Here is a 27,430-nt window from a genome sequence, read left to right on the forward strand (position 1 = left end):
ATATGAGTACTTAAAGAGCAAATTATTCTTTAACAGAGACAGATAAACATTTTTAATTTTTATCTTTTAGGCCTCAGTTGGCATCTTTAGGCAGAAAATACCACACAAACATCAGAAATTTGTTGAACAAGTTATTAGAAAGCAAGCCATCTGTAATATTAGAGTAAGAATAAATAAGAATAAAACTAAGGTTACATTTTCAAGAATTTCCAGAGATACAGAGATCCTTTAGTTGTGGCAATGTCACCGTAGAGAGGACAATCAGATGAAGCATTTTACAGTGAACGGTAGAATATGACTCGATAGAGAGGAGGGAAGCACAGATTATTTATACATTGTTTATTCCATCATAATGAAAGCAGCAGGACTGAGCAGCCTTCTGAAGAGAGAAAAGAAAAAGTCTTCATAATGCATCATCTAATAAGTGATGACAGAACATTTACCAGGAAATTCTTAAAATCCTTGCTTATTCAACAATGGCTTAAATGTTGTCCTGGTGGATGAAGTTTGGAATTACCTAAAATGCCAGTCAAAGAAATCAAAATATCAGACTTATAGATAGTAGGTATGTTATTTCTTGGACAGAAAGTTTAGACTATTTAAGGTAGATTGATAGCTGAGTCAAGAGACTGAATACCACTGAGAAAACTTCTACAAAGAATGTCTTCAAGACAGTTATCTTCAAAGAATCCTATAAGGTTAGAGTAAAAACTAGTGCTGCAGTCAGATCATCATTGTCAGTTAATTTGATTTCTATTGCTCATCCCAAAGATCTTGCATTATGATGGGAAGCTATTCCTTTTTGTATGGTGTATACTCAAATTTTGCCAATTTACATATAAACATTTTCAAACTAGCCTTGATGTTTTAGTAAAGTAAAAGACAAAGAATAATTAATTCCTTTTAACATGCAAGTCAAGCTTCCAAATTTCACATCGTTAACCATAAGACACAAAGAACTATTTAAACCATTTGTTCTGGTACAAGCATATAACTAACAAAAATTTAAGAAACACAAATGTAAAAGAATTCTGGGAAAGATTCTGTTACTCAGAAGCCTTTTCCACCCACTAGAGATATTACACAAAACAAATGAATGGTGAATAGTTTAGCTTCCCTAGCAGTAATGTCCCATTTCAAGTAGAGTGGAATTACTCATTTATTTTTACTATTAAAGACTTTTATTGACCATTTTAAAGATGGTATATTCTACAGTGTATAATCGGGACATTCTTTGAAGCAGTGCAAAGAAAAAACTTCAGTGCTTCTCCACTAAGTGTTGCTCTCAAAAGTCAACTGTATGTATTAGAAAAACAGTGACATTTCACAACTGACCAATTTGTGCTGCTGTTTCATATTCTTGGCAATGGTGAATCAAGGAGTTTTAAACAAGTATTAATGAATAAAAAATTCCAGTGGTAGAAAAAGAGTTTCTAGCATGCATGCTGTTCTACACATTCCAGTTAGGTGTTTGCTACCGTTAATGGCATTTCTTCCTTGGTGTAAGAGAAAGCACTGGAGTTAGCTTGCACTCAAAGGTTTTGGTTCCTGTGGTAGCAAATTTCCCATTCAATCCACTTTTGCTTAATGCAGAAAGTTCAAAGCATATATTTTTTTACACACACAATTATTTAATTTAGCATCCTAAGGGGAGGGAGGGGAATCTGTGGTTTGAGATTAAAACGCTTTCATTTTTAGTTTAAAAACAAAATCTGCTTTTCCAATACTATGGATTTTCTACATGCATTGTGAAGTAGACTTAGATGACGCAGTTAATGGAAAAGTTAGCTTCACGTGTGAAAAATATTAGACCAAAATATTGTTAGACATAAATGAGGGAAGATTCTTTACCATGATATTCTGATATTGAAAGTATACATTTATATCAATTTATGAGAAGTGTCTGATGCCCAAACATCTGATTTTTTCTTGTCAAAAGAGAATTACTTGTATGTGTTTAGTGTAGGATTTCAGCAAAGTTGAATCCCACACAATACAAAGCAATGGGCATAACATGTTAAATAAATTGGGCTACAGCTAACAAAATTCATTGCAACACAGTTAGAATTAATATCAGATGCATGGCTTTATTTTCCCCTTTGTCTATAATTCACATGCATAACTTAATATTTTGATCTTTTAATTTTAGAGCAAGCACTTACAAGGTTATGCAAGATTTAAATAATAGCCAAGACAAATAGTAGAAAATGCATTTTATTTATATGGAAAAAGCTACAGTAAGATTTGTAAAAGGTCTGTGAGAATATTATGTTGCCAATAGAGGGGGAAAAAATCAGTCATGAATAGCAACAAACAAAACAGTTACATCTTTCTACATAGCAGTGCAATTAGTTCACATTGCAATAAAATTAAGTCAAGTATGCAACAGAATAAAAAAACCAAGTGTTTCTCCATAATCAGCATGTTAAGAATTACAGTGCAAAGATCATTTTAGGTTTTAAGAAATCTGCAATCAGTCTGTATAATAGCCCATAGGGAGCAACACCTCATTGATTTCATTACTAGCAGTTGTATCATGTCAATACTGTGCTAAAGGAAAAAAAGTCTAAATGAATTAATTTGCATGGTAAATAAAATATATTTAGTCTATACAGTAAAAAAATACAAATTATATAACAACTAACAGAATGAAATTTTGAACGGACTCATGAAATTGACAACATATCTTAAAGACACATACAGTATTTCTCATGTAAAGCATCTAGTTTTTCAGCAAAAAATAAGTTGGTTGCTTTACAACTGCATTAGGGATCTTGTAGGCTGAAGATGCAGAAGTCCAAGAGTCTTAAAAACCACAATAAATGTCTTTTGCAAAGCATACAAAAAGGATAAATAGTCTCATCACAGTTTTAAGATTATTTTTGGAAGTTTGTTTTTTCTTGCTCCAGAAACACACTTACATGGGTAAAAATTAAAAAGGGCCTCATGGTACATTGAAACAGTAAACTGTGCTCCATTTACTTCTAATTTTGAAAAAACCTAGAATTTACAGTACTCTGTGGTATATATGAAAAAGTCTTCACAAGTTTACATTGCATATTTCTGAGTCCATTCTCTTGCATGTCTGTTGTATCTGTACGTATAGAAAGAAGGCATTTCAATGAAGATAGGTATATATATGATCCACAGCATCTATGTAAGTACTCAAATGATGCGTTACTGGCTCTCTACCTTTTGGGATTGATTATAAACTTGTGAAATATAAAGAATGTTTTACATAGTAACTCTCTTTCCTCAAGAAACAAAATACGTAATTCATAGCATATAGATACACATGCTCAGTTTTGGAGCTACCTAAAAAAAATAAAGTCTAACCACAGCAGTCGTCGATAATTGCATTAAAATGTAAGAAATCTACAGTTTGTGCATATGTAATCAGTCTTTTGCTAATAGTTCTACAGTGCACTCAACAGTGCCAAAAATCAACAACTCTAGCATACTTATGACTATTAGAAACACATTAGCTAATTAATACAGGCAAGTAGTAGGTCATTAAAACAATGCACACCATATACTGAAGCACAAGATTCTTTTATTCCACCATCTGTTTCTCACTGTCAACTCTATTTTGGCTGTAGAAATTCACTTTACAGTAAGTTAAACAAGTTTTTAAAGACTTTTCCTAGAAGAAAGGTAAGAATTGCATTAAAGCTAATTACATACCATTAGAATGAACAAGGTCAAATTGTTAATGTCATTATTAGAAAGTTATTTCCAAAATATCATTTAGGTATAAAAGGTCTTTTATTGAACTAGGTCAAAACCTAGGAAGTTTTTTTTTTTTTTAAAATTCTCCTTATAGTTGTCAATTAGTGTCACAACTACCATTGTCTGCCAACAACATCTGAACTTTGACACTCAAAAGGGAAGTAATCATGCTTCTCCGAAAGTATCATTTGACTGGATTTCTATCCTTGGGCCTTTTCCTTTCTTCATGAGACTGGCCAGAACTCCCAAATCTAGGAGTTTGGGGACTGCCAACTCTCTCCATGCCTTGGTAGCAGCACTTGGGTATATTAAACACCTGACTGTAGGCTCTGTAGCCTCTTGTGCCCCCACCTGTTAGTTCCTTCTTCAAATAAAAGGTTGAAGCAAGAACTTTTGCAAAACCTAACTGCCTCCCTTTAAGATGCCAATATATGTAACTAGTGCACTAACTGCAGTAGTCTCCATAATCTGCAAAACACATGCTAATGGAACATAACTCCTTGGACTCTTAAGTTAATATTGGTAAAAGTCAGTGTATAGCATAACCAGAGTTTAGTCAGCCATAACTTTCACCGACCAAATCTGAGAGGAGATAAGTTTAATAGAAAGCCAACCAAAGGATAACTTCAATGAAGCAGAGTTACAGGCAAATTTTCCTCTCTCAAACCATTCCATACCGATTGGATTCTTAGTCCTCACTTTAAAGAGGGAGTCTCCATAAACCAAGAGATTCTCCAATAAACTGTATGGGAATTTCCACACCACCTTAAGAAATGTGGAGACTTTTCAACACTACTCCCCTGCGCCGCCCTCCCCTCCCCCCCCCCCATCAACAACAGGAGGAAGAAATATTGAGTAAATGAACAGGCAAAGGCTGAGCCCTGATTTCTTCATCTTGAGAACAATAGGGTTTGTATTATAAGGCAGATATACAAACAAGTTCAAATATTGGGGCAGGTGCTTGCAAAATGGGTCAGACAATTTGATTACACCAATCATCATAACTGGCAAGAAAAAACATCTTAACAGTCTGCAAAAATATCCACTGCATGGACAAGGAAGACTGTTTCAGCAGAGGAATATCCTTTAAGACGACCATAACCTCCACCTAACATAAGCAAAGACCCCAACACAACTTGACAAATAGAACAGTTTTCAAATTGAAAACAATCTTCAGTTACCTTCAGAAAACTGTGCCCAGTGAGGAAGAACTACGGCCCATCTGCAGGTGTACCAAAAAGTTCCTGAATGGATGAGTATTAAAAAGCTAAATCGGATTCTATCTGTAATATGTAGATGACAGTCAATGTCAAACATTTTCCTGGTAAGTACCTTTCATCTTAGTGCTGCTATTAATGAGTATTTTGTTAAATTATTGCAGCAGGCACACACAAGCTTGTTCACATGTTACAAGCAGTTGTGATCTCTTCCAGATATTCCATACAGGCTCTAGAGATCCTGGAACAATGAGTGTAACTGATTAAGGTAATAAAGAAAAAGACCCCAGAGGCTACCAACAATTAGCATAAAGACCACGAGTGAAATACTGCCCCACTGAAGTCAATGGCAATACTCCCAATGACTTGAATAGGGCTAGGATTTCAGCCAGAATCACAGGTAGCCAACATGCATCCCAAACACAACGTCCACCAACCTAATAGTGTCTACCAAATACTCGATCCAAAGAGCGAACAATATGAATTTGTGGAATCTGGAAGGGCTTAAGACCATCACTAAGAGCAAGATGTGTTTGCTGCATCTTCACTGATATTATGTATTGTGTTTTCAGGCCCACTAAAATGCTCTTATGTGGTTCAGATGTCACAGGTACTCGAATACTGTTGCAGAACACAGTTTAGGGCATATGCTGCAACAGAGTTTCAATATGTCTGTTTTAGCAAAGAGTCAGACCACATCCTGGACTTGGACTATCCAGACCAAGAAACAGTATGTCCCACACGACCTCTAGGAAGAAAGTTCAATCCCCCAACTACTTTGAGCACCCTGGTGTGGAAGACTGGTGCACCTCCAAGTTACTCTGTTATCACATCAATTGTTCATTAGAGTAGTCAATCATTCCACCATTTGGAATGACTGTTAAAACACTCAGATTGTGGTTATAGGACCAATGGATCCATATTCCCGCTAAACTAAGAAAAAGGTTTAGAAACAGGAATTAGAAGAAGGAAGCATATACAGATGTTCCTGTCTCATTGGAAATAAGCAGCTTTACTTGTGGAGGAGATTGTCTCAAGTACAAGCTCTCTGAGATACACAACTCCTCCTCTGCCTTCTCCCTGCCCCCTGAGCTACCACCACCTGGCTCTTCAAGCCACACTCACAGTGCTAGTGTCAGATACACCAGGGGAAAGCTCCAGAGATTCAAAGACACTGGCATTCCAAATTTACTCCAGAGAACCTTTTGGAAATTCCCAAATCTGGTCTGCAATATTCTGAGGGCCCAGAGCCTGTAGCCACCCCCATGTGAAGTGCCCCATAGTGTGCCAAGGCATCAACTTCCTGAGATATCCAGAGACATAATCCTCTAGAGTCTGAAATGCTCAGACAATTCACTCTGCACAGCACTGTTCTGGAGATAAGCTTCCACTCTGTGCCAAAGACCTGGAGACTCAGCTGACCACAAAACACTGGTACCAGATGTTCCCGGGGCTACAGCCATGCAATGTACTTGGATCACAGTGCTTCAAGCCACCCCATGGCAGGGATGTGTAACAGAGTGCTGCCTGAAACCATCAAAATTCAGCTTTGGGAGTTCCAGGCGCGCTTTGAGAACAAGACTAAGACCAAAGAGTAGGAATCCAGTCAATATGATATCTTTAGAGATTAAATCCTTTCAATTTAAATCTCTTCTGCACCAGAAGTATGCACTACTGCAGCCACTAGTTGCCATCCAGATACAAGCTATCCCACCAGTTCTAAATTGAGGTCAAGGTGAAGAAAGGTCCATTTTTGCTGTAGGATGTTGCTGTTTGTTAGATGAATGTGACTATGGAAAAAACTTCTCAATATTTTCTATATTTTAGACAGAAGTTGTATTTGGGAAATCAAATGTCAAAATTTAATATCCATGTTCAATATCTTTTAACCTTTTAGCAGAGGCATAAGTCTAACAAGTCTTTCATAACAGGACCAACATCCCATCTCAAATAATATATTCTGTTATTTGTCCTCATGTAATTTAAAACTAATGTAAACATACAAAAGAAGTGTCAAGGTTGTATGTACAGATTTGTGCACTAAAATATTAGGAAATATCAATGTTAATTTGTGTAACCCTACAGTCTACTAAAGTGGTTTAGTTGAAGTTATAAAATTATAATTTGGGTTCTTGTTAAAATTCTATTGTTTAAAGGCTTAGATATGTATATCTTTGGTATACCTAAGTTTTGAGAGCGTATATGAAGAGAATGTCTTTGAAGAATGAGAGGGAATATTTTATGCGTAGCAGATTAAAAGCAAGCCTCTAAATATCAAAAAGTTATACTTACTTTTCCTTGTCTGACTTGTAGATTTGTGCAATATCTGGTACTAAAGGGTCATCAGGATTAGGATCACAAAGTAAGGAGCATATGGACAATAAAACTAAAAAAAGAAAATAGATTAAGGAAGGGTTTACTTCTTTGTCTTATTTTCTATAATACCTTACTATATACAGTGATAAATTTTGGGAAACAAATGCACATCATTAGTATTAAATCTTTATACTACAAGTCTGCCCAGAAACCTCACTCAGGATCATGGTCCCATTCTGCTCAATGCTGTACAGACATACATGAGGATATGGTTCCTGACCCAGAGAGTGTACACTCCAAGAACCTGATGCAAAATACAACAAACCATGCAGACCCATGTGCTTGTGAGGAATTCGTTGCAGGACTCAGGCCTTAGAAGTGAAACGGACAATTTTGACTTACACACGTTAAAGAAAACTACATACGGTCATGTGAACATTTTATCAGACTGCAGGCCATTTTGCTTTAAAACCAATACAATTAGTTTCTTATTGAGAGAGACTGACTTTCTGACAGAGGGCTTAGGGCAGAGTCACAGGATCAGCATGTACTAATTACAAATGCATCTATTTTATGTTCTGTGTCACTATCGTGCAACACCAGATTTTAGTGTATTTTTTCCCATTTTGTAGCCATCTTAGATTTATTTTCTCCAGTAAGACTGCATATGAAAATTTTCACCCAATTTGAATACACTAGGTATTAGATTTTTAATTCTAAACACTACAAGTTTTGCCACAAACAGATGTCAGTACTAATTTCTTGGCATTCTCAGGCAGATTTAATTTTACCACATTAAAAAGTAGCATTAAACTGAATTCAAAATGGTATTTTGGGCTGTGGCAGTTTCAATCATTTTGTGCTGAAGTTTTTGGCACTTACAAATATCAACATAAGACACTAATATTTGACAACTCAAGTTGCTTGACTGGTCACATTGAGCAGTGACCACTTTAGCAGACATATGGTCACATCAAAGTCCTTTAATCCTGCTCAGCAAGAACATATGTGCAAGTGAAAAAAAAAAACTTCCATCAACCATTCAGGTGAGGCACCAGTTTGAGATATGCAATGTATACGCACATGAATGAAATTAAGACTTTAAAAGCATTCTACCTAAAGCGTGAACCAGGGGACAGACCACTCACCACTACTAATAAAAGAGCATTTAAGAAAAACATGGAGTGTAGCCTTTAAATCTGAGACAATGATAAGATGCAAATGGCTGACATTTTTTTTCCTCCCCTTTTCTTTCTTTTTTTTTTAAATATGTCCTCTGACATTAATAGGGAACAAGACAATGGTTGCTCAGTGACAGGACAAGTGGCCAATTTATACAGAAAGCTGCAGATCAAATATACACAAGATGTTACTTATGCATCTACCCCGCAATCTAAGTAAATTTAGAGACTTTTTTTATGTAGCTATTGAGTCTGTCTTGCACAGAATTGGGGTGTGTGGGCAGCAGCTGCATTACACAAGAAGCTATAATAGCTGCACCTGAATGGAGCAATTTAGATCAGATGAAGACTAACAATTTTGTCTTGTTCCAACTGAAAACGTAATGACACTATTCTAAAAGGAGACATTGTTCAGGGCGTTATTAAGTACCTAAGGAAACATTACATTGTTTAACCCTGTACATTTTTAAAGAAGTTCCATCATTAATAGTCAGATTGTATTTTATATCACTATATACAGAGTGTCAAGGAAAGGAGTGGGTAAGTGTAATGAGTAGTATGGATGAGAAATGAAAAGCAGTTCTGGTGCCTACACTTGAAGAAAGATACACCTTACGTGGAACTCCTACAACCCCAATAATATGAAGAGCTGTGCCACGCAAATCTAACCTCAGCCTTACTATTCCAAGAGCTAACATGCTTCAAAACTTGAGAAAATCTGAATGCTACACTAGACTGGTTAGATAATTGAGCAGTTTTATTTGCTGAAGATTTGAGGGCCAACAGACTGTGCAATCTCACACAAGAATGTGATATAGTCAGAACAGTTTCCCTTACCCCCACAAAAGCATAATTAAAAGGCTAGATTTACCCCACAAGATGATGATTCAGAGCCAATCCCGATCACCACCCTAAATTCATCTATTTATGCTAACATGTAGCAAGGATCTCCAAAGCAGTGAGCCATCCGATATTTTAGATCTGCCTCAATACCAAGCCATGGATAAAGGACAGGATGGGTGAAGGATAGGATTTTCCATTTAATTGGAATCTCCTTGCTTTTGTGGGTTTATGATAAATCACAAAACATAAGGTTTACTCTCTCTCCTCTATATGCGCATGTAGTGAACGTTTTTTATACACTACATGCGCATATAGAGGAGAGAGTAAACCTATTGTTTTGTGATTTATTTTTATATTATATATATATACACACACACACACACACACACACACAACAGAACCCCCCGTGATATACCAGCTACCCTCCCTTGGAGCACCCCCGGAAGCCCTTTGTGCAATCATAGTTATGTCTCTGCCTCAGTTTCCCCTGGTGCGCTTTCAATAAGTTCAATGAGGCTTGTATTCAGTGAACAATGCCCTTACAGGGGTCTGGGTTTATTTAATCAACTGCCACACATGGTATGCAAACAAGCCTCTCCTTCTGCCACAAGTCCCCAGGCTTCTCCGCTGCTGGCATCTCTGAAGTCTCTCCCTTGCTAACTCAGGGTCTCTCAGGCCTCCCTCCCTGGGAAGCTTTTCTATCTCTCTCCTCTGGCACATTCTGGGTGTGGTTCCTCTCCCCTGCTCTGCGAGGAGATATTACTGGGAATAGTCTCCTACCCAGCCCCATTTAGGAACAATCTCAAGAGCTTTCTCTCTGTATTCTGGGCTCCTACCTGAGCCCTCATAATCCTTTATAAGGCTCAAGTGTTCCTTAACTAATTAAACAGCACCCAGCTACTTCTCCAATTAACTATTCACAGACAGATCTGGGTTAGCTTATCCTCCTTAACTGAGCCAGTCACAGGGAGGCAGGGTGCCTGACCACTCAGAGCCAGCGCCCATGACACCTCTTTAATGTTAAAATACTAAATACAATGCCTACATCTAAATTGTTTTTCCATTCCCAGCGTCCCACACTTAAGTGGCACAAATTGAATAATAGTTGCTAGTCATACATATGACGCACTGTCTAATGTGACATCTGAAGTGTAAAAAAGGTTGCATGATCTGAAAGAATCAGGAATCTTGTTGAATTCCCCATTTAAATACTGTGTAGGATAAAAGTTTACTCCCACCCTATGCTACTGCTGTTTTTCAGCTACTGTCAGTGTAGGAATACACAGTAAGGCTGACCTAAAAATGCCATATTGTCATCAAAATGTTCACCATCATTACTATTACAGATGCATAAAATCATTAGCACATCTATGGAGTTACCTTTTGATACAGTCAAAGCTGGTGACCACTGTGACCTCAGGATATCAAGGCAAATACTCCCATTACTGTTTATGTTTGGATGGTATATTTTTGTTGTGAAAGCAATCTGTGAACAACAAACAAAGAGGTTAGCTTCAAGCTCTGCTTATTACAACTGGCACCATAAGTGTTGCCCCTTTAATATCCAGTCATTTATTTTTAGAGTTGCCATTCACAGAAGTAACACAACGTGGACTTTTATCACCACTAATCATAGAATCATAGAATATCAGGGTTGGAAGGGACCTCAGGAGGTCATCTAGTCCAACCCCCTGCTCAAAGCAGGACCAATCCCCAATTTTTGCCCCAGATCCCTAAATGGCCCCCTCCAGGATTGAACTCACAACCCTGGGTTTAGCAGGCCAATGCTCAAACCATAGCCTATTGTACAAATATCTGACCTTATAACCCAGTTTTAACATTTGGTCTGCTATATTAATCAATATGAATAGGTATTTGACTTTGTTGCTTTTAACTCAAAAAATTGAGTTTTAAACAGGTAAGACACAGAAACAAAGCCCTAACCTAGGACTTGTTATAACACTTTTAGGACAATTAAGTATTTACCTTTGGTGGTTTGAAAGGATAGTCTGTTGGAAAATGTACTGTGAGAAAAAACACTCCCCCTTGATATGCACTATCAGGCTGTAAAAGACAAAAAACAGGATTTATGCTACTGGGTTTTTTTTTTTTTTTTAAGGGTCCTTTCTGAATTTAAAGAGCCTTCTCAAAACTATGGCAACTTTGGACCAAAATCTATTCACCAACACACAGCCCAAGTATGCGGGCGTTGTGCTGGGAAGGCATGCGGCTGACAATGAGGGATGGAATCCTCCCCCAAGGCTGTGGAGCAACAGCGGAGCCATCCCTGACCACTACTGCAGAAACCCACACCCTACTGAACATCGCTTTTTGGGAGAAAAGAGAGAAGGAAGAATGTTTGGCTGGTGAATCTACTTACTTGCTGATCCACCAGCTCCAAGCTAGCTCCCCTGCATGTTCAGGCAGCGAAGTGCTCCTGGAACTCAGTTCCATGGCAGCACAGAACCTCTGCGCAGCCCCTCCTTATCATGCCCTCTGTGCAACAGAACCACAATTGCTCTGCTACAATCAGGGCCTTCCTCCAGCTTTAAGCCACAAATATACTTACCTTCGGAAGGGATTTCTCTTTGCAGGTGCAAAGAGTAGGGTTTTCCAGCATTACTCAGCTGATCATGATGACATCAGGGAGTTTTTAAAACACACAACATCTTTGTGACCTGTACAAATCTGTGAACATGCATTTTGTTAGAGAACATGTGCACAGGTTTAAGTCCAGGTTTCACACAGTTAAAAGAGAAATATCTTTCTGTTGCAGTCATCTGTTGAGGAAACCCTTCATTTTCATAATTATGAAGGAAAAAAAACCCCAAGATTAGGTGGTTGAGGGCTCAAAGCTAAAGCATCCCTGTGACTTCTGACTAAGAAAAAATAATAGTTTCAAATTTCTTTGGTATCCTTAATGTAATTGCTAGGAATCTGGTGCCTGCAACAAAATAGTGCAAGTACACTGGCTTCTCAGATTCCCTATGTAGATCTAAGGTGGTCTGTTGCTCTTTGTTTTGGAGGAGAAGGGGAAAAAAGAAATCTATCTTAAAAATCACCATAAATATCATTTTTACTTATTTAGGAAAGAGTGCCATAGGGAAAGCCATGTGAACACTTCATTTAAAGATTTCAAATGAAGAAATTTTTCAGTAAGAGAAAAGTTTGAAAACAGTACTGCTAAGAAGTCAGTGTTACATAATACCAAACCAAAAGTGGTTGTCACAATACTTCTAGCTAGGAATAAGATGACAGTTTGCATGCATATTAAATGGACCTGTCCATCTTAAAAGCTTTTAAGATCAAACAAATTTAACATTGATGAAGAGGAAACACACATTTACACTGTGTTTGGCATGTACCACATATAAAAATTCAGAATGAAGACAATCCTTTACTTAATCGCTTAACGTTGGATAACTAGGCTTGGAAGGATTAGATTTTTATTGGTAAGTGTCGATTTCACCAAACACACACAAACCAACAAAAAATATTTCCATCAATACTAATCAAAACGTACAGATAAACAAGTTGAGAAAACTGCTGCTTGAGAACTTATGAGAGTTTGATTTAAGATATTCTCTTTGTATATTTTGACATGCGATATTGACAATTTGTGTTTTAATGGTTAGAAAGCTTTACCTTAACCAGGTAAGTGAAAGTTTAAACTGATAAAAATAAAAAGATGCTTAAAATAATTATCAGTCAAAATGATAAAAAAAGAATTCTGCCAAATCTACAACTCACATACTGTACCCTGATTTATAACACTACACAAAGGCTCCAATAGTTAGATTATGAACTCTAACGTTTTTTGGTAGGGCTGTCAAACGATTTAAAAAAATTGTGATTAATCGCACTGTTAAACAATAGATTACCATTTATTTAAATGTTTTCTACATTTTCAAATATACTGATTTCAAATTACTACACAGAATACAAAGTGTACAGTGCTCACTTTATATTTTTATTACAAATATTTGCACTGTAAAAAACAAAAGAAATAGTATATTTTAATTCACCTAATACAAGTACTGAAGTGAAGAGAAAAGGAGTACTTGTGGCACCTTAGAGACTAACGAATTTATCTGAGCATAAGCTTTCATGAGCTACAGCTCACTTCATCGGATGCAATCTCTTTATCATGAAAGTTGAACTTACAAATGTAGAATTATGTACAAAAAAAATCTGCAATCAAAAATAAAACGTAGAAAACTTTAGAGCCTATAAAGTCCACCCAGTCCTACTTCAGCCATTCGCTCAGACAAACAAGTTTGGTTACATTTGCAGGAGATAATGCTGCCTGCTTTTTGTTTACAATGTCACCTGTCATTCTGTTGTAACCAGCGTCACAAGATATTTACATGCCAGATATGCTAAAGATTCATATGTCCCTTCATGCTTCAACCACCATTCCAGAGGATGTAGGTCCATGCGGATGACAGGTTCTGCTCGATAATGACCCAAAGCAGAGCGGACCAACTCATGTTAATTTTCATCATCTGAGTCAGATGCCACCAGCAGAAGATTGATTTTCTTTTTTGGTGGTTCAGGTTCTGTAATTTCTGCACCAGAGTGTTGCTCTTTTAAGAGTTCTGAAAGCATGCTCCACAACTTGTCCCTCTCAGATTTTGGAAGGCACTTCAGATTCTTAAACCTTGGGTTGAGTGCTGTAGCTATTTTTAGAAATCTCACATTGGTACCTTCTTTGCATTTTTTCAAATCTGCAGTGAAAGTGTTCTTAAAACAAACATGTGCTGGGTCATCATCCAAGACTGCTATAACATGAAATATATGGCAGAACGCGGGTAAAACAGAGCAGGGGAGACAATTCTCCGCCAAGCAGTTCAGTCACAAATGTAATTAACAAACTATTTTTTTTAACGAGCATCATCAGCATGGAAGCATGTCCTCCAGAATGGTGGCTGAAGCATGAAGAGGCATACAAATGTTTAGCATAGCTGGCACATAAATACTTTCCAATGCTGGCTACAAAAGTGCCCTGCGAACGCCTATTCTCACTTACAGGTGACATTGTAAACAAAAAGCGGGCAGCATTATCTCCCGTAAATGTACACAATTCTCTTTCTCTTTGTGATTGGCTGAACAAGAAGTAGGACTGAGTGGACTTGTAGGCTCTAAAGTTTTACATTGTTTTGTTTTTGAGTGCAGTTATGTAACCAAATAAATAAATAAATAAATAAAAATAAAATCTACATTTGCAAGTTACAATTTCACGATAGAGATTGCAGTACAGTACTTGTATGAGGTGAACTGAAAAATACTTTTATCTATCATTTTTACAGTGCAAATATTTGTAATAAAAAATTATATAAAGTGAGCACTGTACACTTTGTATTCTGTGCTGTAACAGAAATCAATATATTTGAAAATGTAGAAAAACATCCAAAAATATTTAATAAGTTTCAATTGGTATTCTGTTGTTTAACAGTGTGATTAATCGCGATTAATTTTTTTAATCGCCGTTAATTTTTTTGAGTTAATTGTATGAGTTCACTGCGATTAATCGACAGCCCTAGTTTTTGTTGTTGTTGTAACTGCACCTGTAAAAGTTAGCTACTGGTTGAAAGTTACTATCTAGAGAGATACTTTACCCCTCCAGACTTGTCATTTGAAACAATCAGTGTGCAATATTTACCCTGGGTGGACGCAAAAGTAGCATACAAGTCATCCTACTTCCAGACATGGGACATTAATTCTGAAAGTGAATTTTAGTCCTGTGCTTTCTACAGTCCAGCAGGAAATTGGAGCATTGAAAATATATGTCATTTTTCATATCTCTCTCAGTATCAAGTGCACTATGCGAATATCATGGCCTTCCCTAATGCCAGATATGGATGGAAGATGGACTGAAAAGGGATCTGTTCCCATTCTCCACTAGATAAGTATATCTTCATTCCTGTGCAAGTTCAATACATAGAGAGAAAAGAATGTTTCTGCTACAGGATATTAAAGGTGAACTGTAAAGGGCGGGGAGCCGGATGAGGGTGTGTGTTATTCAGGTCATCAAGGTAATTCACTATTGGGACACATTCTAGCTTTCTTTTAAAAGATTTCCTCCACTTCCTCCATTTTTTGTGCTGAACAAGCCTCACAGCATTGTTAATGGGGACATTCATCACACAAATTTCGTCGGAACTCTACGTCCCTTCACAGTTTTGCCGTTCACCTTTCAGTAGTGCAAAGGGGGCAGAAGAAAGGAAGCAGTCATTAAACCAGAAGGGTAGCTTCAGCTCATGTGAATATGAATCCACTATTGATAAAGCAGGCCCAAGTCAGTCAGTCACAGAGCTTGTGGGTCAGTGGCAAGTCGGATAAAACCACCAAGAGACAGTGTCAGACAACAGGTTCTAATGTTCCATTGGTAGGTTATGACCTAATCCTTTTCTTGAGGAGGCAGGAGTTGTATTTAAATATGCTGAAACAAGTTGTCCCAGAGTAGTCACAACTCCCTTTTTCTCCTTTTCACCATGTAATGCTGCTGCTCACCTTCTCGTCATCAGATTTGGCTAGGGCCTCAGTTTCCCTTGTTGGCTCGATGGCTTAGCCCTCCAACGGAACCAAAAATCCTCTCTCTGTGGTAACAAAAAGTCCAAAAGGAAAGACATCTGGGCTACGATCCCCTTATCAAGGTCTGGGTGAAACATCTCTTCCCTCAGAGGTTCACTCTTTATGTATTTCTCCCAAACAGTCCTTTGCTCAGATCCTCTTCAGGCTTCCTTTTCAGGCTTCTTTCTGTTCTTAAGCACTTTTCCTTTGACAAAGTTAGCACTTTTGCCCTTCCCTAACCACCTACTGGGGAGAGAGCCTTACAGCAAATCCTAACATCTCCCAGACCTTCTTCGGACTGAGGAAAGCAGATCCGTTATATACAGCAGCCTATGGTTTCCATGATTGCTGTACAACAAGTCAAAACATTGCTCTGTTTTTGGTAGAACCACATCACAGGAATGGGAGGAACTTTAACCCTTTAAAGGCCCAAGCGCACCCTGTGCCACGACAATTCTATTTAGAACTACTAAATGAATTACTATAATGGTTTTCCATTTGGACTGATGAAGCTAACATATAACAGTATTTAACTGATCATCCCTGGGGAAAAAAACGAAACAACACACAACAGGCTTTTCATTTAGGAAACAGAATAGTAAACCAAAGGTTCAGTGTAGACTGATGTTGTTTACGGTTAAATTGTTTTTAGTTTCAAGAGAAAAAGGAGGGATTTTTTAAGTTTTACTGAAAGTGAAAGTTAAGTGTAACAAAGTAGGTGGAGTATGTAGAATACTCTAAGTACTAAACTACTACAATAGCAAAAAGTTTCCCCCAAATATTTAACCTGAATATCTGATAGTTTAATCCAAGACTATGGTGCTTATAGGTGTGCAAATGCTCGTATGAAATGAATCCTTTCCACAGTCAGAAAAGTCAATACCTCAGGCCTACTTTCTAAAGGGTTTGGGATTATTTCAATTATATGAATTACATACTTACAGGTCCCATAATAGTTGCTTGCCAGTGGAACACTGAAAGACAAAACACATTAAGTTTTTAGACAATTTTTCCCCTCCCTCAACTGACAAAACTATACTAAGACCTTTGCAGTAAATTATTAAGAGCTTACAGTCATCTCCAACAGGCCCTGCAGAACAGTGGGCAGGTGGGTCACGTTGCAGATCACTTAGTTCCTATGAAAAACATGAAAATATTGTAAATGATTAAAAATATTTACAAGGAAGAATGAGGTAACTAAGAATCAAGCCAAATTCAGTTCTAATCATACTTAGATTAAAATAAGACATCTAGGACATTTAAAACCCAAAAACAATAGAAATGTAAGTGCCAGTAAAAATGGAAAGTTTTCCCAAATAGATAAACATTCCCTGCAGTGTTTGCAACTCAAGAACTGCAGTACTGTGCTACTGACATGTAAAATAGATCTGCAAATTATAAATAAATCAATTCTACAGTGAAATGTCAAGCGTAAGATGAAAAAAATTAAGATTAAGTGTTATTTTAAGTTCAATTATTTAAAGTATTAAGGGAAAATTTTAAATGCTTAACTGAGTGTTCCTTTAACTTTGCAATGTTTTGCATGACCTAATCTTGGCCCCATCCATCCATGTACATTAATTGATTTAAACTAGTTTGTAAAATGTCTGATTTTCCCAAAAGGTGCTCCACAAATGTACTGTTATTAAGAATACTCAAATACTGAAAGCTAACAGAATTTAGCCTCCCGTTGATATTTCTGGATAAACAGCTTCTTTACTTTCGTAAATCTTATTTTTCAGTCTTGCTTACAAAACAAGAAAGGTTAAAATTGAACAGAAATCTTCATACAGTATTTTACAAGTATCATATTTTTCATTACGAAAGGGTATAAAGTCAATCTTGGCTAATTTACCCTTCCTCGCTGTTCATGTTTTTATTTTAGTCCTTAGATATAGCCTTTCCAAAGGGGAATATTGCATATGTCTTCTTTGTCCCTAGCTACTATCAACAGTCCTCCTTATTGGCGGTTGTGACAACCACCCTCTTTTTTTAAACACTCCTGCTGGGTAACCACCTGCTGTTGCTGAAAGTCACTATCAGTGCTTACTGTATTCATGTTCAGTTAATAAAAATGGAATATAAATTAAAAAGTGTAGAAACAAACTCAATAGCTGCCAAGGGTGTAAGAGCTCATGAACAAATTTTTGGGAGGGAAAATAAAGTTAGTTGTTCCTTAAAGTGAGACTATAGTAATTTATTAACAACAAAGGATACCCAAGGGCATGAGCACTGGATTCACACATTTCAGCTCATGGAGGCACTGCCTATTGTATACTGAGCAAGCGATAAGGGGTTTATGAAGCATTGCATTTCTTGTTTGCATTGTAATTAAAATAAATTTATAGTTACTTTCACTTCATGGGAAGAAATTAAATGCAGTATTCCCTTCAAATAAGGTGTCACCATCTCCTATTCTAAGAAGTCAGTGTTCAATCAGCATGCTTAATTAGCCACTGGTTCATTACAGAAAGACTGCTGAAACATTTAAGATGAATAGCTCATTTTAAATTGTACTTTCAATATCGGTTATTATAACCAATTGTTCTGATAATGTGGGCACATGCCATAAAATCCTTTAGTCCAGATACTCTAATATGAGATCAGCCCTAGAATTTCTGGATTCAAAGAAGTGTTCTATTTACACAGTCCTATCTTTTTTGCTGAAGAGAAAGAGTAACAAAAGACTGAAGTCCATGCCATCAGCCAACATCATTAACATGATTAGTTTTCAGAATTTTTATACCAAAAGAGATTAGAAATCCCACTTTTCCTCCTCCTTGCCCCAATATTTAAAATCAAAGTGTATGTCCCATGCTTACTATAGTTACACTTTTTATTTTTTTGCTTGAGTGTAATTATATATCACAACCTCACTTTCTATTGATTCCCCCTAGACAGCTACTGGTTTATCTGCTTTTGAAATTAACTTCCCACAAGTGTCTAAATGCATTACTTATACTCTTAACATGAAAATGTAATGATTCTTAATTCTCTATGAATTTAAGAAGCCTAACACAGACTAAGTAACACTTCATATCATGTTGCTTAAATAAAACTTTTTACCTTTTTCCCAAGATTATTTTTATCATCCAACAAGTGCATCATAATTCAATACAAAGAAAACTATTAATGAGCAAACTTTAGATTATGGTTCTCAACAGACAATATTTTCCCCTACACATGTATGTTACTGTTAGGTTAAATGTCTGATTGACCTGGAGCAGAGTTATGGCTTAGAATTTCACAATTATATATTTACATTGGCAACTATAATTTTGCTTTCTTTTTATATTTACTTTTGCTAGTTTATAGGAAAAAATGAAAACATTTTTTTAATTGTAAGATTCAAATTAGTGGATGATGTTTGACCATTTGTATGCACATGTGATTATATACTGAAACACAGATGTGTTATTTCACTGACAGTTAAGTGTATGAACATCTCTTTACATTTCAATTTAGTGGAAAAAATAAAGTTGTGTACACTACAAGACTACAACACCCTTTATTTTTAAACTTAGTTACTTCAAAAATGTGTCAAAAGCCACTTATTTAGATTTTCAAAAATAATTTTTCTGAAGTAAAATACATCCAAGTTCCTCCACACTGAAAACAAGAACAGCCAAAAAGAATTTTTCAAGTATTTCCAAATAATTAAGTTTGAGCTATGAACAAGCATCAGAAACCGCATTTCCCCTTGATCACTAGAGGTAAGCCCTGGAAAAATAGTAGCTTATAAAGGAAGTGTCTTCTCAACAAACCCTATTAATACATGATAGCCAAAGTCCATGAACAGAGATGAAAGTGAAGGGTTCTGAGCACCAACCGTAGGACAACAGCTCTCCACAGAAGAGCCATGTGAACAAATTCACTGAGCTACCTAACATTAGATACAGCAAGACCTTAGAGCATGCATATTCATACTTTGCACCGAACAGTGGTAGCCTCTCCCCAATTTTCAAAGATTTGCTAATTACAGAAGACTCATCTGCAGAACCCCCAAGTCTAGTTTACACTGCAGCACATTACTATACATTATGAAATCAATTAGAACTTACAAGCATCAAGAGTCTCAGAAGTGAATTTTGTATATATTTTATTTGCTTAGTGCTGACTACGTACTTGGTGCTGCACAGTACACAGATAATAGGAGATGCTGTTCCTGTCCCAAGGAGCTTCCAGTGTAGATCAGACATTGTGCAGTCTAAATCTATGATTTTGATGACACAAATCTATCAACTCCCTTGTGTCCTATGGCAAAGCAGATCACTGACCAGAGGCAGTCAAGGGGTCCCTATTAGTGTGAGGCAGATTAAAATGCACTCTGGAGTACAGAGAGGGAAATCTGAGGGACTCAAGACAGGTTTGTCACAGAGTTGGGAGCAACTGGTGAAGTTTAGTCTAGTAGTGAGGACACAATGGACAAGCCTTACTGTTCTGCCTTCACTTATTCACTAATATGCGAGAATCCTTCATTTACAATTATCTCCTGATCATTAGCTTTTGGCTGGTTTGGCTATAGCTCTCCCATGGAGTAGAATACCTCTTTTCAGGTATTAGTTTGCTCTAGGAGCCTGTGTGCTGTACACCTCTGAAAAGTGCCTTGTCTGGAAACAGTGTTACGGGATAGATCATCGAGAAAAAGATATGGTACAGCAGAAACTATGATGCTGATACTAGCGAGATGTTAGAGTACCAACACACACTAAAAAAATAAGAAAATATGTTCACTTACTAATGTTCACTGTATATTACAGCTCATTTCCTTAGTAGATACTGCCATCTTTAACATAAATGTTATTAGAACTATTAATCTGAGCAGACACTTGATCTCACAGAACTCCCGAGTCCCATAGCTATTTTTAAGATATAAAATTTCTAGCTGTCATAAGAACACTCAAGCTTAGCCAGAGACAGTATGTCTATATAGACATGAATTTCTAAGTGACTTCATTGCATTATCTGCCAGCCCTTAGTTCTTCCCAGAGTTCTTTGAGGTACTCGCTAAAGCTATGAAGACCCCACTGTATTCTATCTGCTCAGAGCCCTCTATATAGCCCCACAGACTTAAGGCCCCACAACATAACCACCAACATTTACAGTAAACCTGAACAGTCACTGAGTTCTAGTTGTCATCTTCTCAGATGGGCTAAAAATGCCAACTAAATTTTATAAGATACCTTCATCTAGAGTTAGTCTTTTTAGGTTTTGTAATCATGTAGGAAAACTGTACATCATTTAAGGAGACAATGTCAGGGTATTTCAAATGGGTCATTAAACTAAGGGAAAACCAGTTAAAAAAAGATGAAAGTGAAATCTGTCTCCTTACCATTTTTCTCATCCATGCATGCTAGTTTGTTATTGTAGTACCATTCATGAAGCTTGGCTGATGACAAAATCTCCCCCTCCCCCCCTTTTTTTTAAAATTTCCAGAGGGTGAGGGAGAAGAAAGAGACCTGAGAAAACAACCATCTTCACTTCCCAAACTAGAAGAAAAAGGTGTCTAATTTTGGACCTACCAACTTCAGCTTCCCTTCCATATCTACTTGTAACAGGGTTGGCACCCACCTCTCCTGAGCGCCCCCTCTGGTTGGGTGTGTCCGCAGTCTTTAAACCAGTCCCAGCCCTGCCATCAAGCTGTATCCGCAGGGCTTCCTCCCTGGAGGCAATGGTTTTGCCCGCTTAGTCTGGTTTGGCCCCAGTCTTCAGCTTGGGCATCCTGACAATTCAGTCCCCTTCTGGAGGTTTACTGATGTCCAATTGTAGGCCATTTCCCAATGGCCTATGGGGGGGAACCAGGGCCCACCCACTACTCTGGGTCCCAGCCCAGGAACCTTCAGAATAGCAGCCACGTGCCACTGTGTCCCTTTAGTAAAACTATCTTCAGTTCTCTGGGCCACTTCCCTGCAGCCCCAGCCTTCACCAATGCCTTACCCTTAGCTCAGGGCTCTTCTAAGATCAGGCCCACTAGCCAGTCAGGAGCTCTTCCTTGCTCCCCACTAGCACTGAACTGTCCATTGTGCTGCAGTTCCCTTTGCCAGCCAGGAGCCCTTCTGCACTCCTCTAGCTCCAGCAAGGAACTAAACTGTCTCTGGAGCTCCTTTTTATAGGGCCCTTCTGGGCTGCTTCCCCTGCAGCCACTCTAGCCTGTTTGGACAGCCTCTCCAACTGCTCTGTATCTGGGACTAGTGTGGCAGGACTTCGAGGCCTCCAGCAGGGAGCCTCTGGGCCTCATCCACCCCATCACACTCCTCCTTTGGCATTTCTTCAGTTATTTCAGATTAAAAACAATTGTGTAGTTAAGATAGTCTTAACTACAGATAAACCAACTGATTCTCATCTCCCCCATTTTGAAATACTAATAAGGTACACAGCACAAGCTCTTAGTGTGCAAATTTATTCACAAGTCATTCAAGCACCTAACAGATGCTATTCCTTAAAATATTCTGACCATACAAGTTGTGGTATTCACTCCAACACAAGGAAGATTCAAAAAAGATGGATACATAAGGAATGGGATGCAGATTAATCCAGAAAATATAATTCCTTTATGTAAAATTCAATGTTGCAGTCCGCATTTGGATTACTGCATGCGGTACTGATCAACCCATCACAAACAAAAGTGTAGAAATGAGAAGGGATCCAGAAAAGGCCTGGCAAAACTCACGTATGGAAAAAAAAAAAAAAAAGATTAGAGAAGATTGTGACTGTTTATCTTAGAAAGGAGACATAATAAAAGTATATAAGATAAAGAATGATATAGATCAGTGGCTTTCAAGCCCTTTTTCTGGCAACCCAGTTGAAGAAAATTGTTGATGCCCAAAACTCAACGGAGCTGGGGATGAGGGGTTTGGGAGGGGGCAGAGGGTTGGGGTGCAGGGGTGGAGGCCAGGAATGAGGGGTTCAGGGTGCAGGAGGGGGCTCAGGGCTCTGGGTGCAGGCTCTGGGGTGGGGTGGGGTCAGGGATGAGGGGGTTGGGGTGCAGGAAGAGGCTCCAGGTTGCGGAGGCGGGGGGTGAGGGTTGGGGCAGGGGATTGGGGCACAGGCTTATCTCTAGTGTCTCCTGGTCCCTACCTGTTCTGACACCGTGCTGTGCCCTGGAAGCAGCCAGCAAGTCCGGTTCCAAGGCAGAGGCGCACAAGCAGCTCCGCACGGCTCTTGCCCACCAGCACCACCCCCACAGCTGGTGCAGGGCCTCGTGGCCCCTCCCCCCCCCTTACGAGTCAGACCTGCTGCTGGCCGCTTCTGGGGTTCACCGTGGTGTCAGAACAGGTAGGGACTACTAGTTTTTACTGGCTGGCCACTAGGGTCCCTGGGTGCTAAGCAAGGCGACCCAGTGCCTTGCATTCTGCAACTCAGTACTGGGTCACAATCCAAACTTTGAAAACCTCAGTGTCTGTTCTCCTTGGCTCATAACACAAGAACAAGGGGTCGTTCACAGAAAGCAAAACATGGCAAATTCAAAACTGATAAAAGGAAATACTTTTTTCACATAACATATAATTTGACTGTAACATTGCCACAGAAATTCAGGCCAAAAATTTAGCAAGATTCAAAAAGGGATTGTAAATTTATATGGATAAGATGATCAACCAGAATTATCATGACTGATGATGATTTGGGGAGGGATATTAAGCCTCATCCTTCAGGGTTTGAGTCAGTCTCCATATATTAGAGATCAGGACAAGACCTAACATGGGGGGCAAAATATCCCAGATCTGCCCACTGTTGAGTTCCTACATCTTTTTCTGATGCATCTGATATTGACCACTGTTGGAGACAGGATGCTGAACTAAATGGACCTGATCCAAGATAGCAATTCCGACATTCCCACTTGGGTGCTGGCTATTGTCATTAAAGCAGTCCCAATTTGTAACGAGGACAGCAACTCGTTAAAAGAGTACTAGAGCAACACCAAAACAACTTTAAATACACTCATACTTTGCATTTATAAAGCACCTTTCATCCAAGGACCTCAAAGCACTATGCTAACATTTTAGTGAACCTTAAAACCCATGTGAGGTAGGCAGGAATTGTTTTCATTTTACAGAGAGGGTTAAATAACTTGCTCAACAACACAAATACAGTCTGTGGCAGAACAGACTTGGATCTCACAATTCCCAACCTGTGCTTTAATCTCTTGATTTTACGTTCAGCAGTTGGTACATTTGAAGTCATATCTTCACTAACAGCATGTTAATTGGATACTACAGAACCACCAACCTCCATTTCCACCATCAACCGTAAAGTAATGCAGAAATCAAGCAATTATTCATGTGAACAGAGCAAAATAGTGTTTTAGATGAAAACAACACACTAATTTCACAGCATCAACAATAGCAAGATGAAGTACATATCAGTTTTATAACCTTAGATAAGATATACATATAAATATTCTGAGCACCCATGTTTCTTACCTTTCATAACAGACATCTCTTTTGTTGCAATGAAAGACTGACTCTGATAGGGCAAGTAGTATTTGGGAAAGAAAGATGGGTGTTTTTTTTTTAGAAGACGTTTTCTCATTTAAATCCTTGACATTTACAGATGCCATTTACAAACTCATTTGTGATATGTTCAAGGGCCAAATAGGCTGACAATGTTTCTAATTGTGGATCGGATAGAACATTATTGGAAAGAAAACCAGGATTAGTTAGCTATGTTCTCAAAATGTTAAAGTTGTAAGTATAACATTTCTGCATCAGCATAATAGCCTGATACCTGTACTTTATATGATGGTACTTTACCTTTGACCTAGTGGCTCACAACTAAGGCTATGATGTAATCACGGGTATTTTTAGTAAAAGTCATGAACAGGTCACGGGCAAGAAACAAAAAAATCACAGCCTGTGACCTGTCCATGACTTATACCATGAATACTCCTGATTGAATTTTAGGTGGGATGCTGCCACCACTGGGAGCAGCTGCCCCAGGGGGGCCCGTGGGGCGGGGGGGAGAGGGAGAAAGGGAGGGAGCGGGGTGGCGCCAGCCACAGCTCTGGCCACCGCTGTAGAGGAAGTCCCAAGGAGGCCAGTGGCCACTCTGGCCACTGCTAGGACCGCTGCTCAGGCAGTCCCCAAGGCCAGCTGCATCGGCTGTTGCTTGGGCCGTCCACGGGGCCAGCTGCCCGGAGCTGCCAGAGCAGAGGCCGGCACTGGACCCACTCCGGCAGCGGGACCCTGAGTGGCAGGCTGTAGAGCCGCTCCAGCAGTGGCAGGTGTGACTGTCCCTGGAGCCAACTGCTCAGGCAACCCTGGGGTCAGCCATATGGGCCACTGCAGGAGTCACGGAGGTCGCAGGAAGTCACAGAATCCGTGACCTCCATGACAAACGTGGAGCCCTAGTCATAACAGTATAGCCTTACACTCAAGATAAGAAATGTGTCAATAGTAAGTTTGATCAATCTCCTGACATTAATGACAAATTAAAAATTGGATATCCTACACACATGCTGTTTCCTTGATTGTTGGTGCCTAATGTATAAATGACTGAAAGAATTCTCCCTCTGCTACACCCTCCCCCTTGTTAAACCACAAAACCCTACATTTATGCTTACTTTGCTTTGACATAACAACCGTGCCTTGACCTGGACTGGTCTTTCCTTGGTGCAGAGTTCCTGCTAGATGTCCAGGTTGTATATTTCATGTGATAAAGTTGCCAGATAGAAACATGCTCCTCAGACAGACCAAGACAAGATACCCTGAATGACAGCCAGGAAGGCATCACAGTGGTTAGTAGCAGCTACGTTTCCATTGCAGTTGTGTCGGACCTAATGTGGCAGCAGCAGGGCACTTAAGTGGCTTATTAGTAATTATTATTTTTTGTATTATCAAAGTGCCTAGGAGTCTCAGTCATGGACCAGGACTCCATTAAGCTAGGCACTGTACAAATAGAGCAAAAGCAAAAAGACTGTAAGCTCTTTGGGGCAGGACTACCTGAGGTCTGGTCTACGCTTAAAAGTTACGTCCGCATAATTATAGCGCTCAGGGGTGTGATAAGTTCCATCACTCACAAAGGTGGCGTTCCTAAGGCAACGGGAAAACCCCTTCCATTGCTCTAGGAAGCATATACACTACAATGCTACTGCAACATAACTATGGCACTGTAGCCATGCCACTATAGCACTTGTAACCTAGACATGGCCTAAGTAAGAGAGTCCCCTTTCTTCAAAGTGAGACACTGCTAGCCTTTGCACACAGTATGCAACACCGGGAAGGAAATGATCAACTGAAGTACATAGCAAGCTGCTTTACTGAGCAGGCTCTTATTTACGTTTCTATCACATTCAGAGATTTAGGAGAGCAATTCTTATCAAGGGGAACAAGACGAATTAGACCCATACAGAGTCCCTCTGAGATTAATGAAGGATGTATCAGAACTGCTGTGACCCCTCCACCAAAACAATGATCCTGTCTAGAAGCAACATGATCTTCTGGTGAATAAAGGTAAGAGTTGAGAAACAGGAACCCCAAATTCTAGTCTCAGCTCTGCCACTGACCTGCTGAGGAACCTCAGGCCAGTCACTGGCCATACCAGAATTAAAGCAGTTTCTGAAGTGGCATTGAACACAGTTCCCCCTTGTTTACACTTGCAACTAAACTGCATTGTTGACACCTGCTGTCAGCAGCACACAATATTTCCCTTGTATAGGCAAGCCTTCAACTACTTGTTGCCTCAGTTTCCCCAGCTGTAAGATAACTGTAACTGCCCACCTCACCTGGGCCTTGTGAAGGTTAATGTTAAACTGTATCCAGATTGCCATGCAGCTGCGAAGCATCATTACTATACTGTGCTACAGGTAATCCTCCTCCAACCTACAGACTGACATTCCACTTCCATGGAGGAGGAGAAACAAAGAACAGTCTCCCAGAAGCAATAAACTACCGATATCCCCATTGGTATAGCAAAGATATGAAAGCCCCATTACGCCGAAGAGCAGAACTACAGCCAAGATCCAACACCCATTATTCTACCCCTTGACACACGACGTTCTCCTCGGCGCCCATCCAGCCTCCCTTCCCCGATACAACCCTCCCTCTCCCCGACCACCGGCTTCCCTTCTAGTACGATCCTCCCTCTCCCCAGCTCCCCCGCCATGTAGCCCTTTCCCTGCAGTTCTCCCTCTCCCCCATAACCGCTTCCCCGACACTAGAGCCTCCCTCTCCCCTCACCAGCCCCGCTCTCCCAATACGATCCTCCCTTCCCCTCGCACCTCCCCTGTGGCCCCGCTCTCCCGCGACAGAGCCCTCCGCCCGCTCCCACGGAGCCCGGGCTCCCCGCGGCTCAGCCCCAGGCCCGGCGCCCAACTGCAGGGCCCGGCGCGGCCGCACTTACTTTCTGTATCCGCTTCAGCGCCATGGGGGGCGATACTGCGGGCGGGGACGCGCTCCGGCTCGGGGGTCTGGGAGGCGGCGGCGGGCGGCTACTCCCCAGCTGGGCGCGTGCAGTCGCTCCGGACGGAGGCCGGGCTCAGGACGTGAGGGACCGGGACCGGATCCTCTCCGCTCTCACTCGCTGGCTCTTTTGTTTCCGCTTTTACTTATAGACGGAGCCCCGCGCCAGCTGCAT

General features: G+C 39.5%; 1 protein-coding gene across 1 annotated transcript; it reads right to left on the reverse strand.

Moving 5' to 3' along the window:
* On the reverse strand, window positions 1–27,387 carry UBE2D1 (ubiquitin conjugating enzyme E2 D1). The gene is made up of 7 exons (XM_074958995.1): window positions 27,197–27,387; window positions 16,932–16,995; window positions 16,802–16,833; window positions 11,273–11,350; window positions 10,667–10,772; window positions 7,239–7,332; window positions 1–3,094 (listed from the first exon to the last, which is right to left on the reverse strand). The coding sequence occupies exons 1-7, from the start codon at window positions 27,218–27,220 to the stop codon at window positions 3,049–3,051; spliced, it is 444 nt and encodes a 147-aa protein (XP_074815096.1). The 5' UTR covers window positions 27,221–27,387; the 3' UTR covers window positions 1–3,048.
* Between the last annotated feature and the right edge of the window lie 43 nt (window positions 27,388–27,430).

The sequence above is a fragment of the Natator depressus genome, chromosome 7 (genome assembly GCF_965152275.1).
Source record: "Natator depressus isolate rNatDep1 chromosome 7, rNatDep2.hap1, whole genome shotgun sequence".
Classification (NCBI taxonomy): domain Eukaryota; kingdom Metazoa; phylum Chordata; order Testudines; family Cheloniidae; genus Natator; species Natator depressus.

Excerpts from the sequence above, each read along its gene's own strand:
- UBE2D1 (XM_074958995.1), bottom strand. The coding sequence starts at position 27,220 with ATGGCGCTGAAGCGGATACAGAAA. Across the intron at positions 16,996-27,196 it reads CGCTGAAGCGGATACAGAAA|GAACTAAGTGATCTGCAACG; the intron begins GTAAGTGCGGCC and ends TGTTTTTCATAG. Across the intron at positions 3,095-7,238 it reads TACAAGTCAGACAAGGAAAA|ATACAACAGACATGCAAGAG; the intron begins GTAAGTATAACT and ends CTATACGTACAG.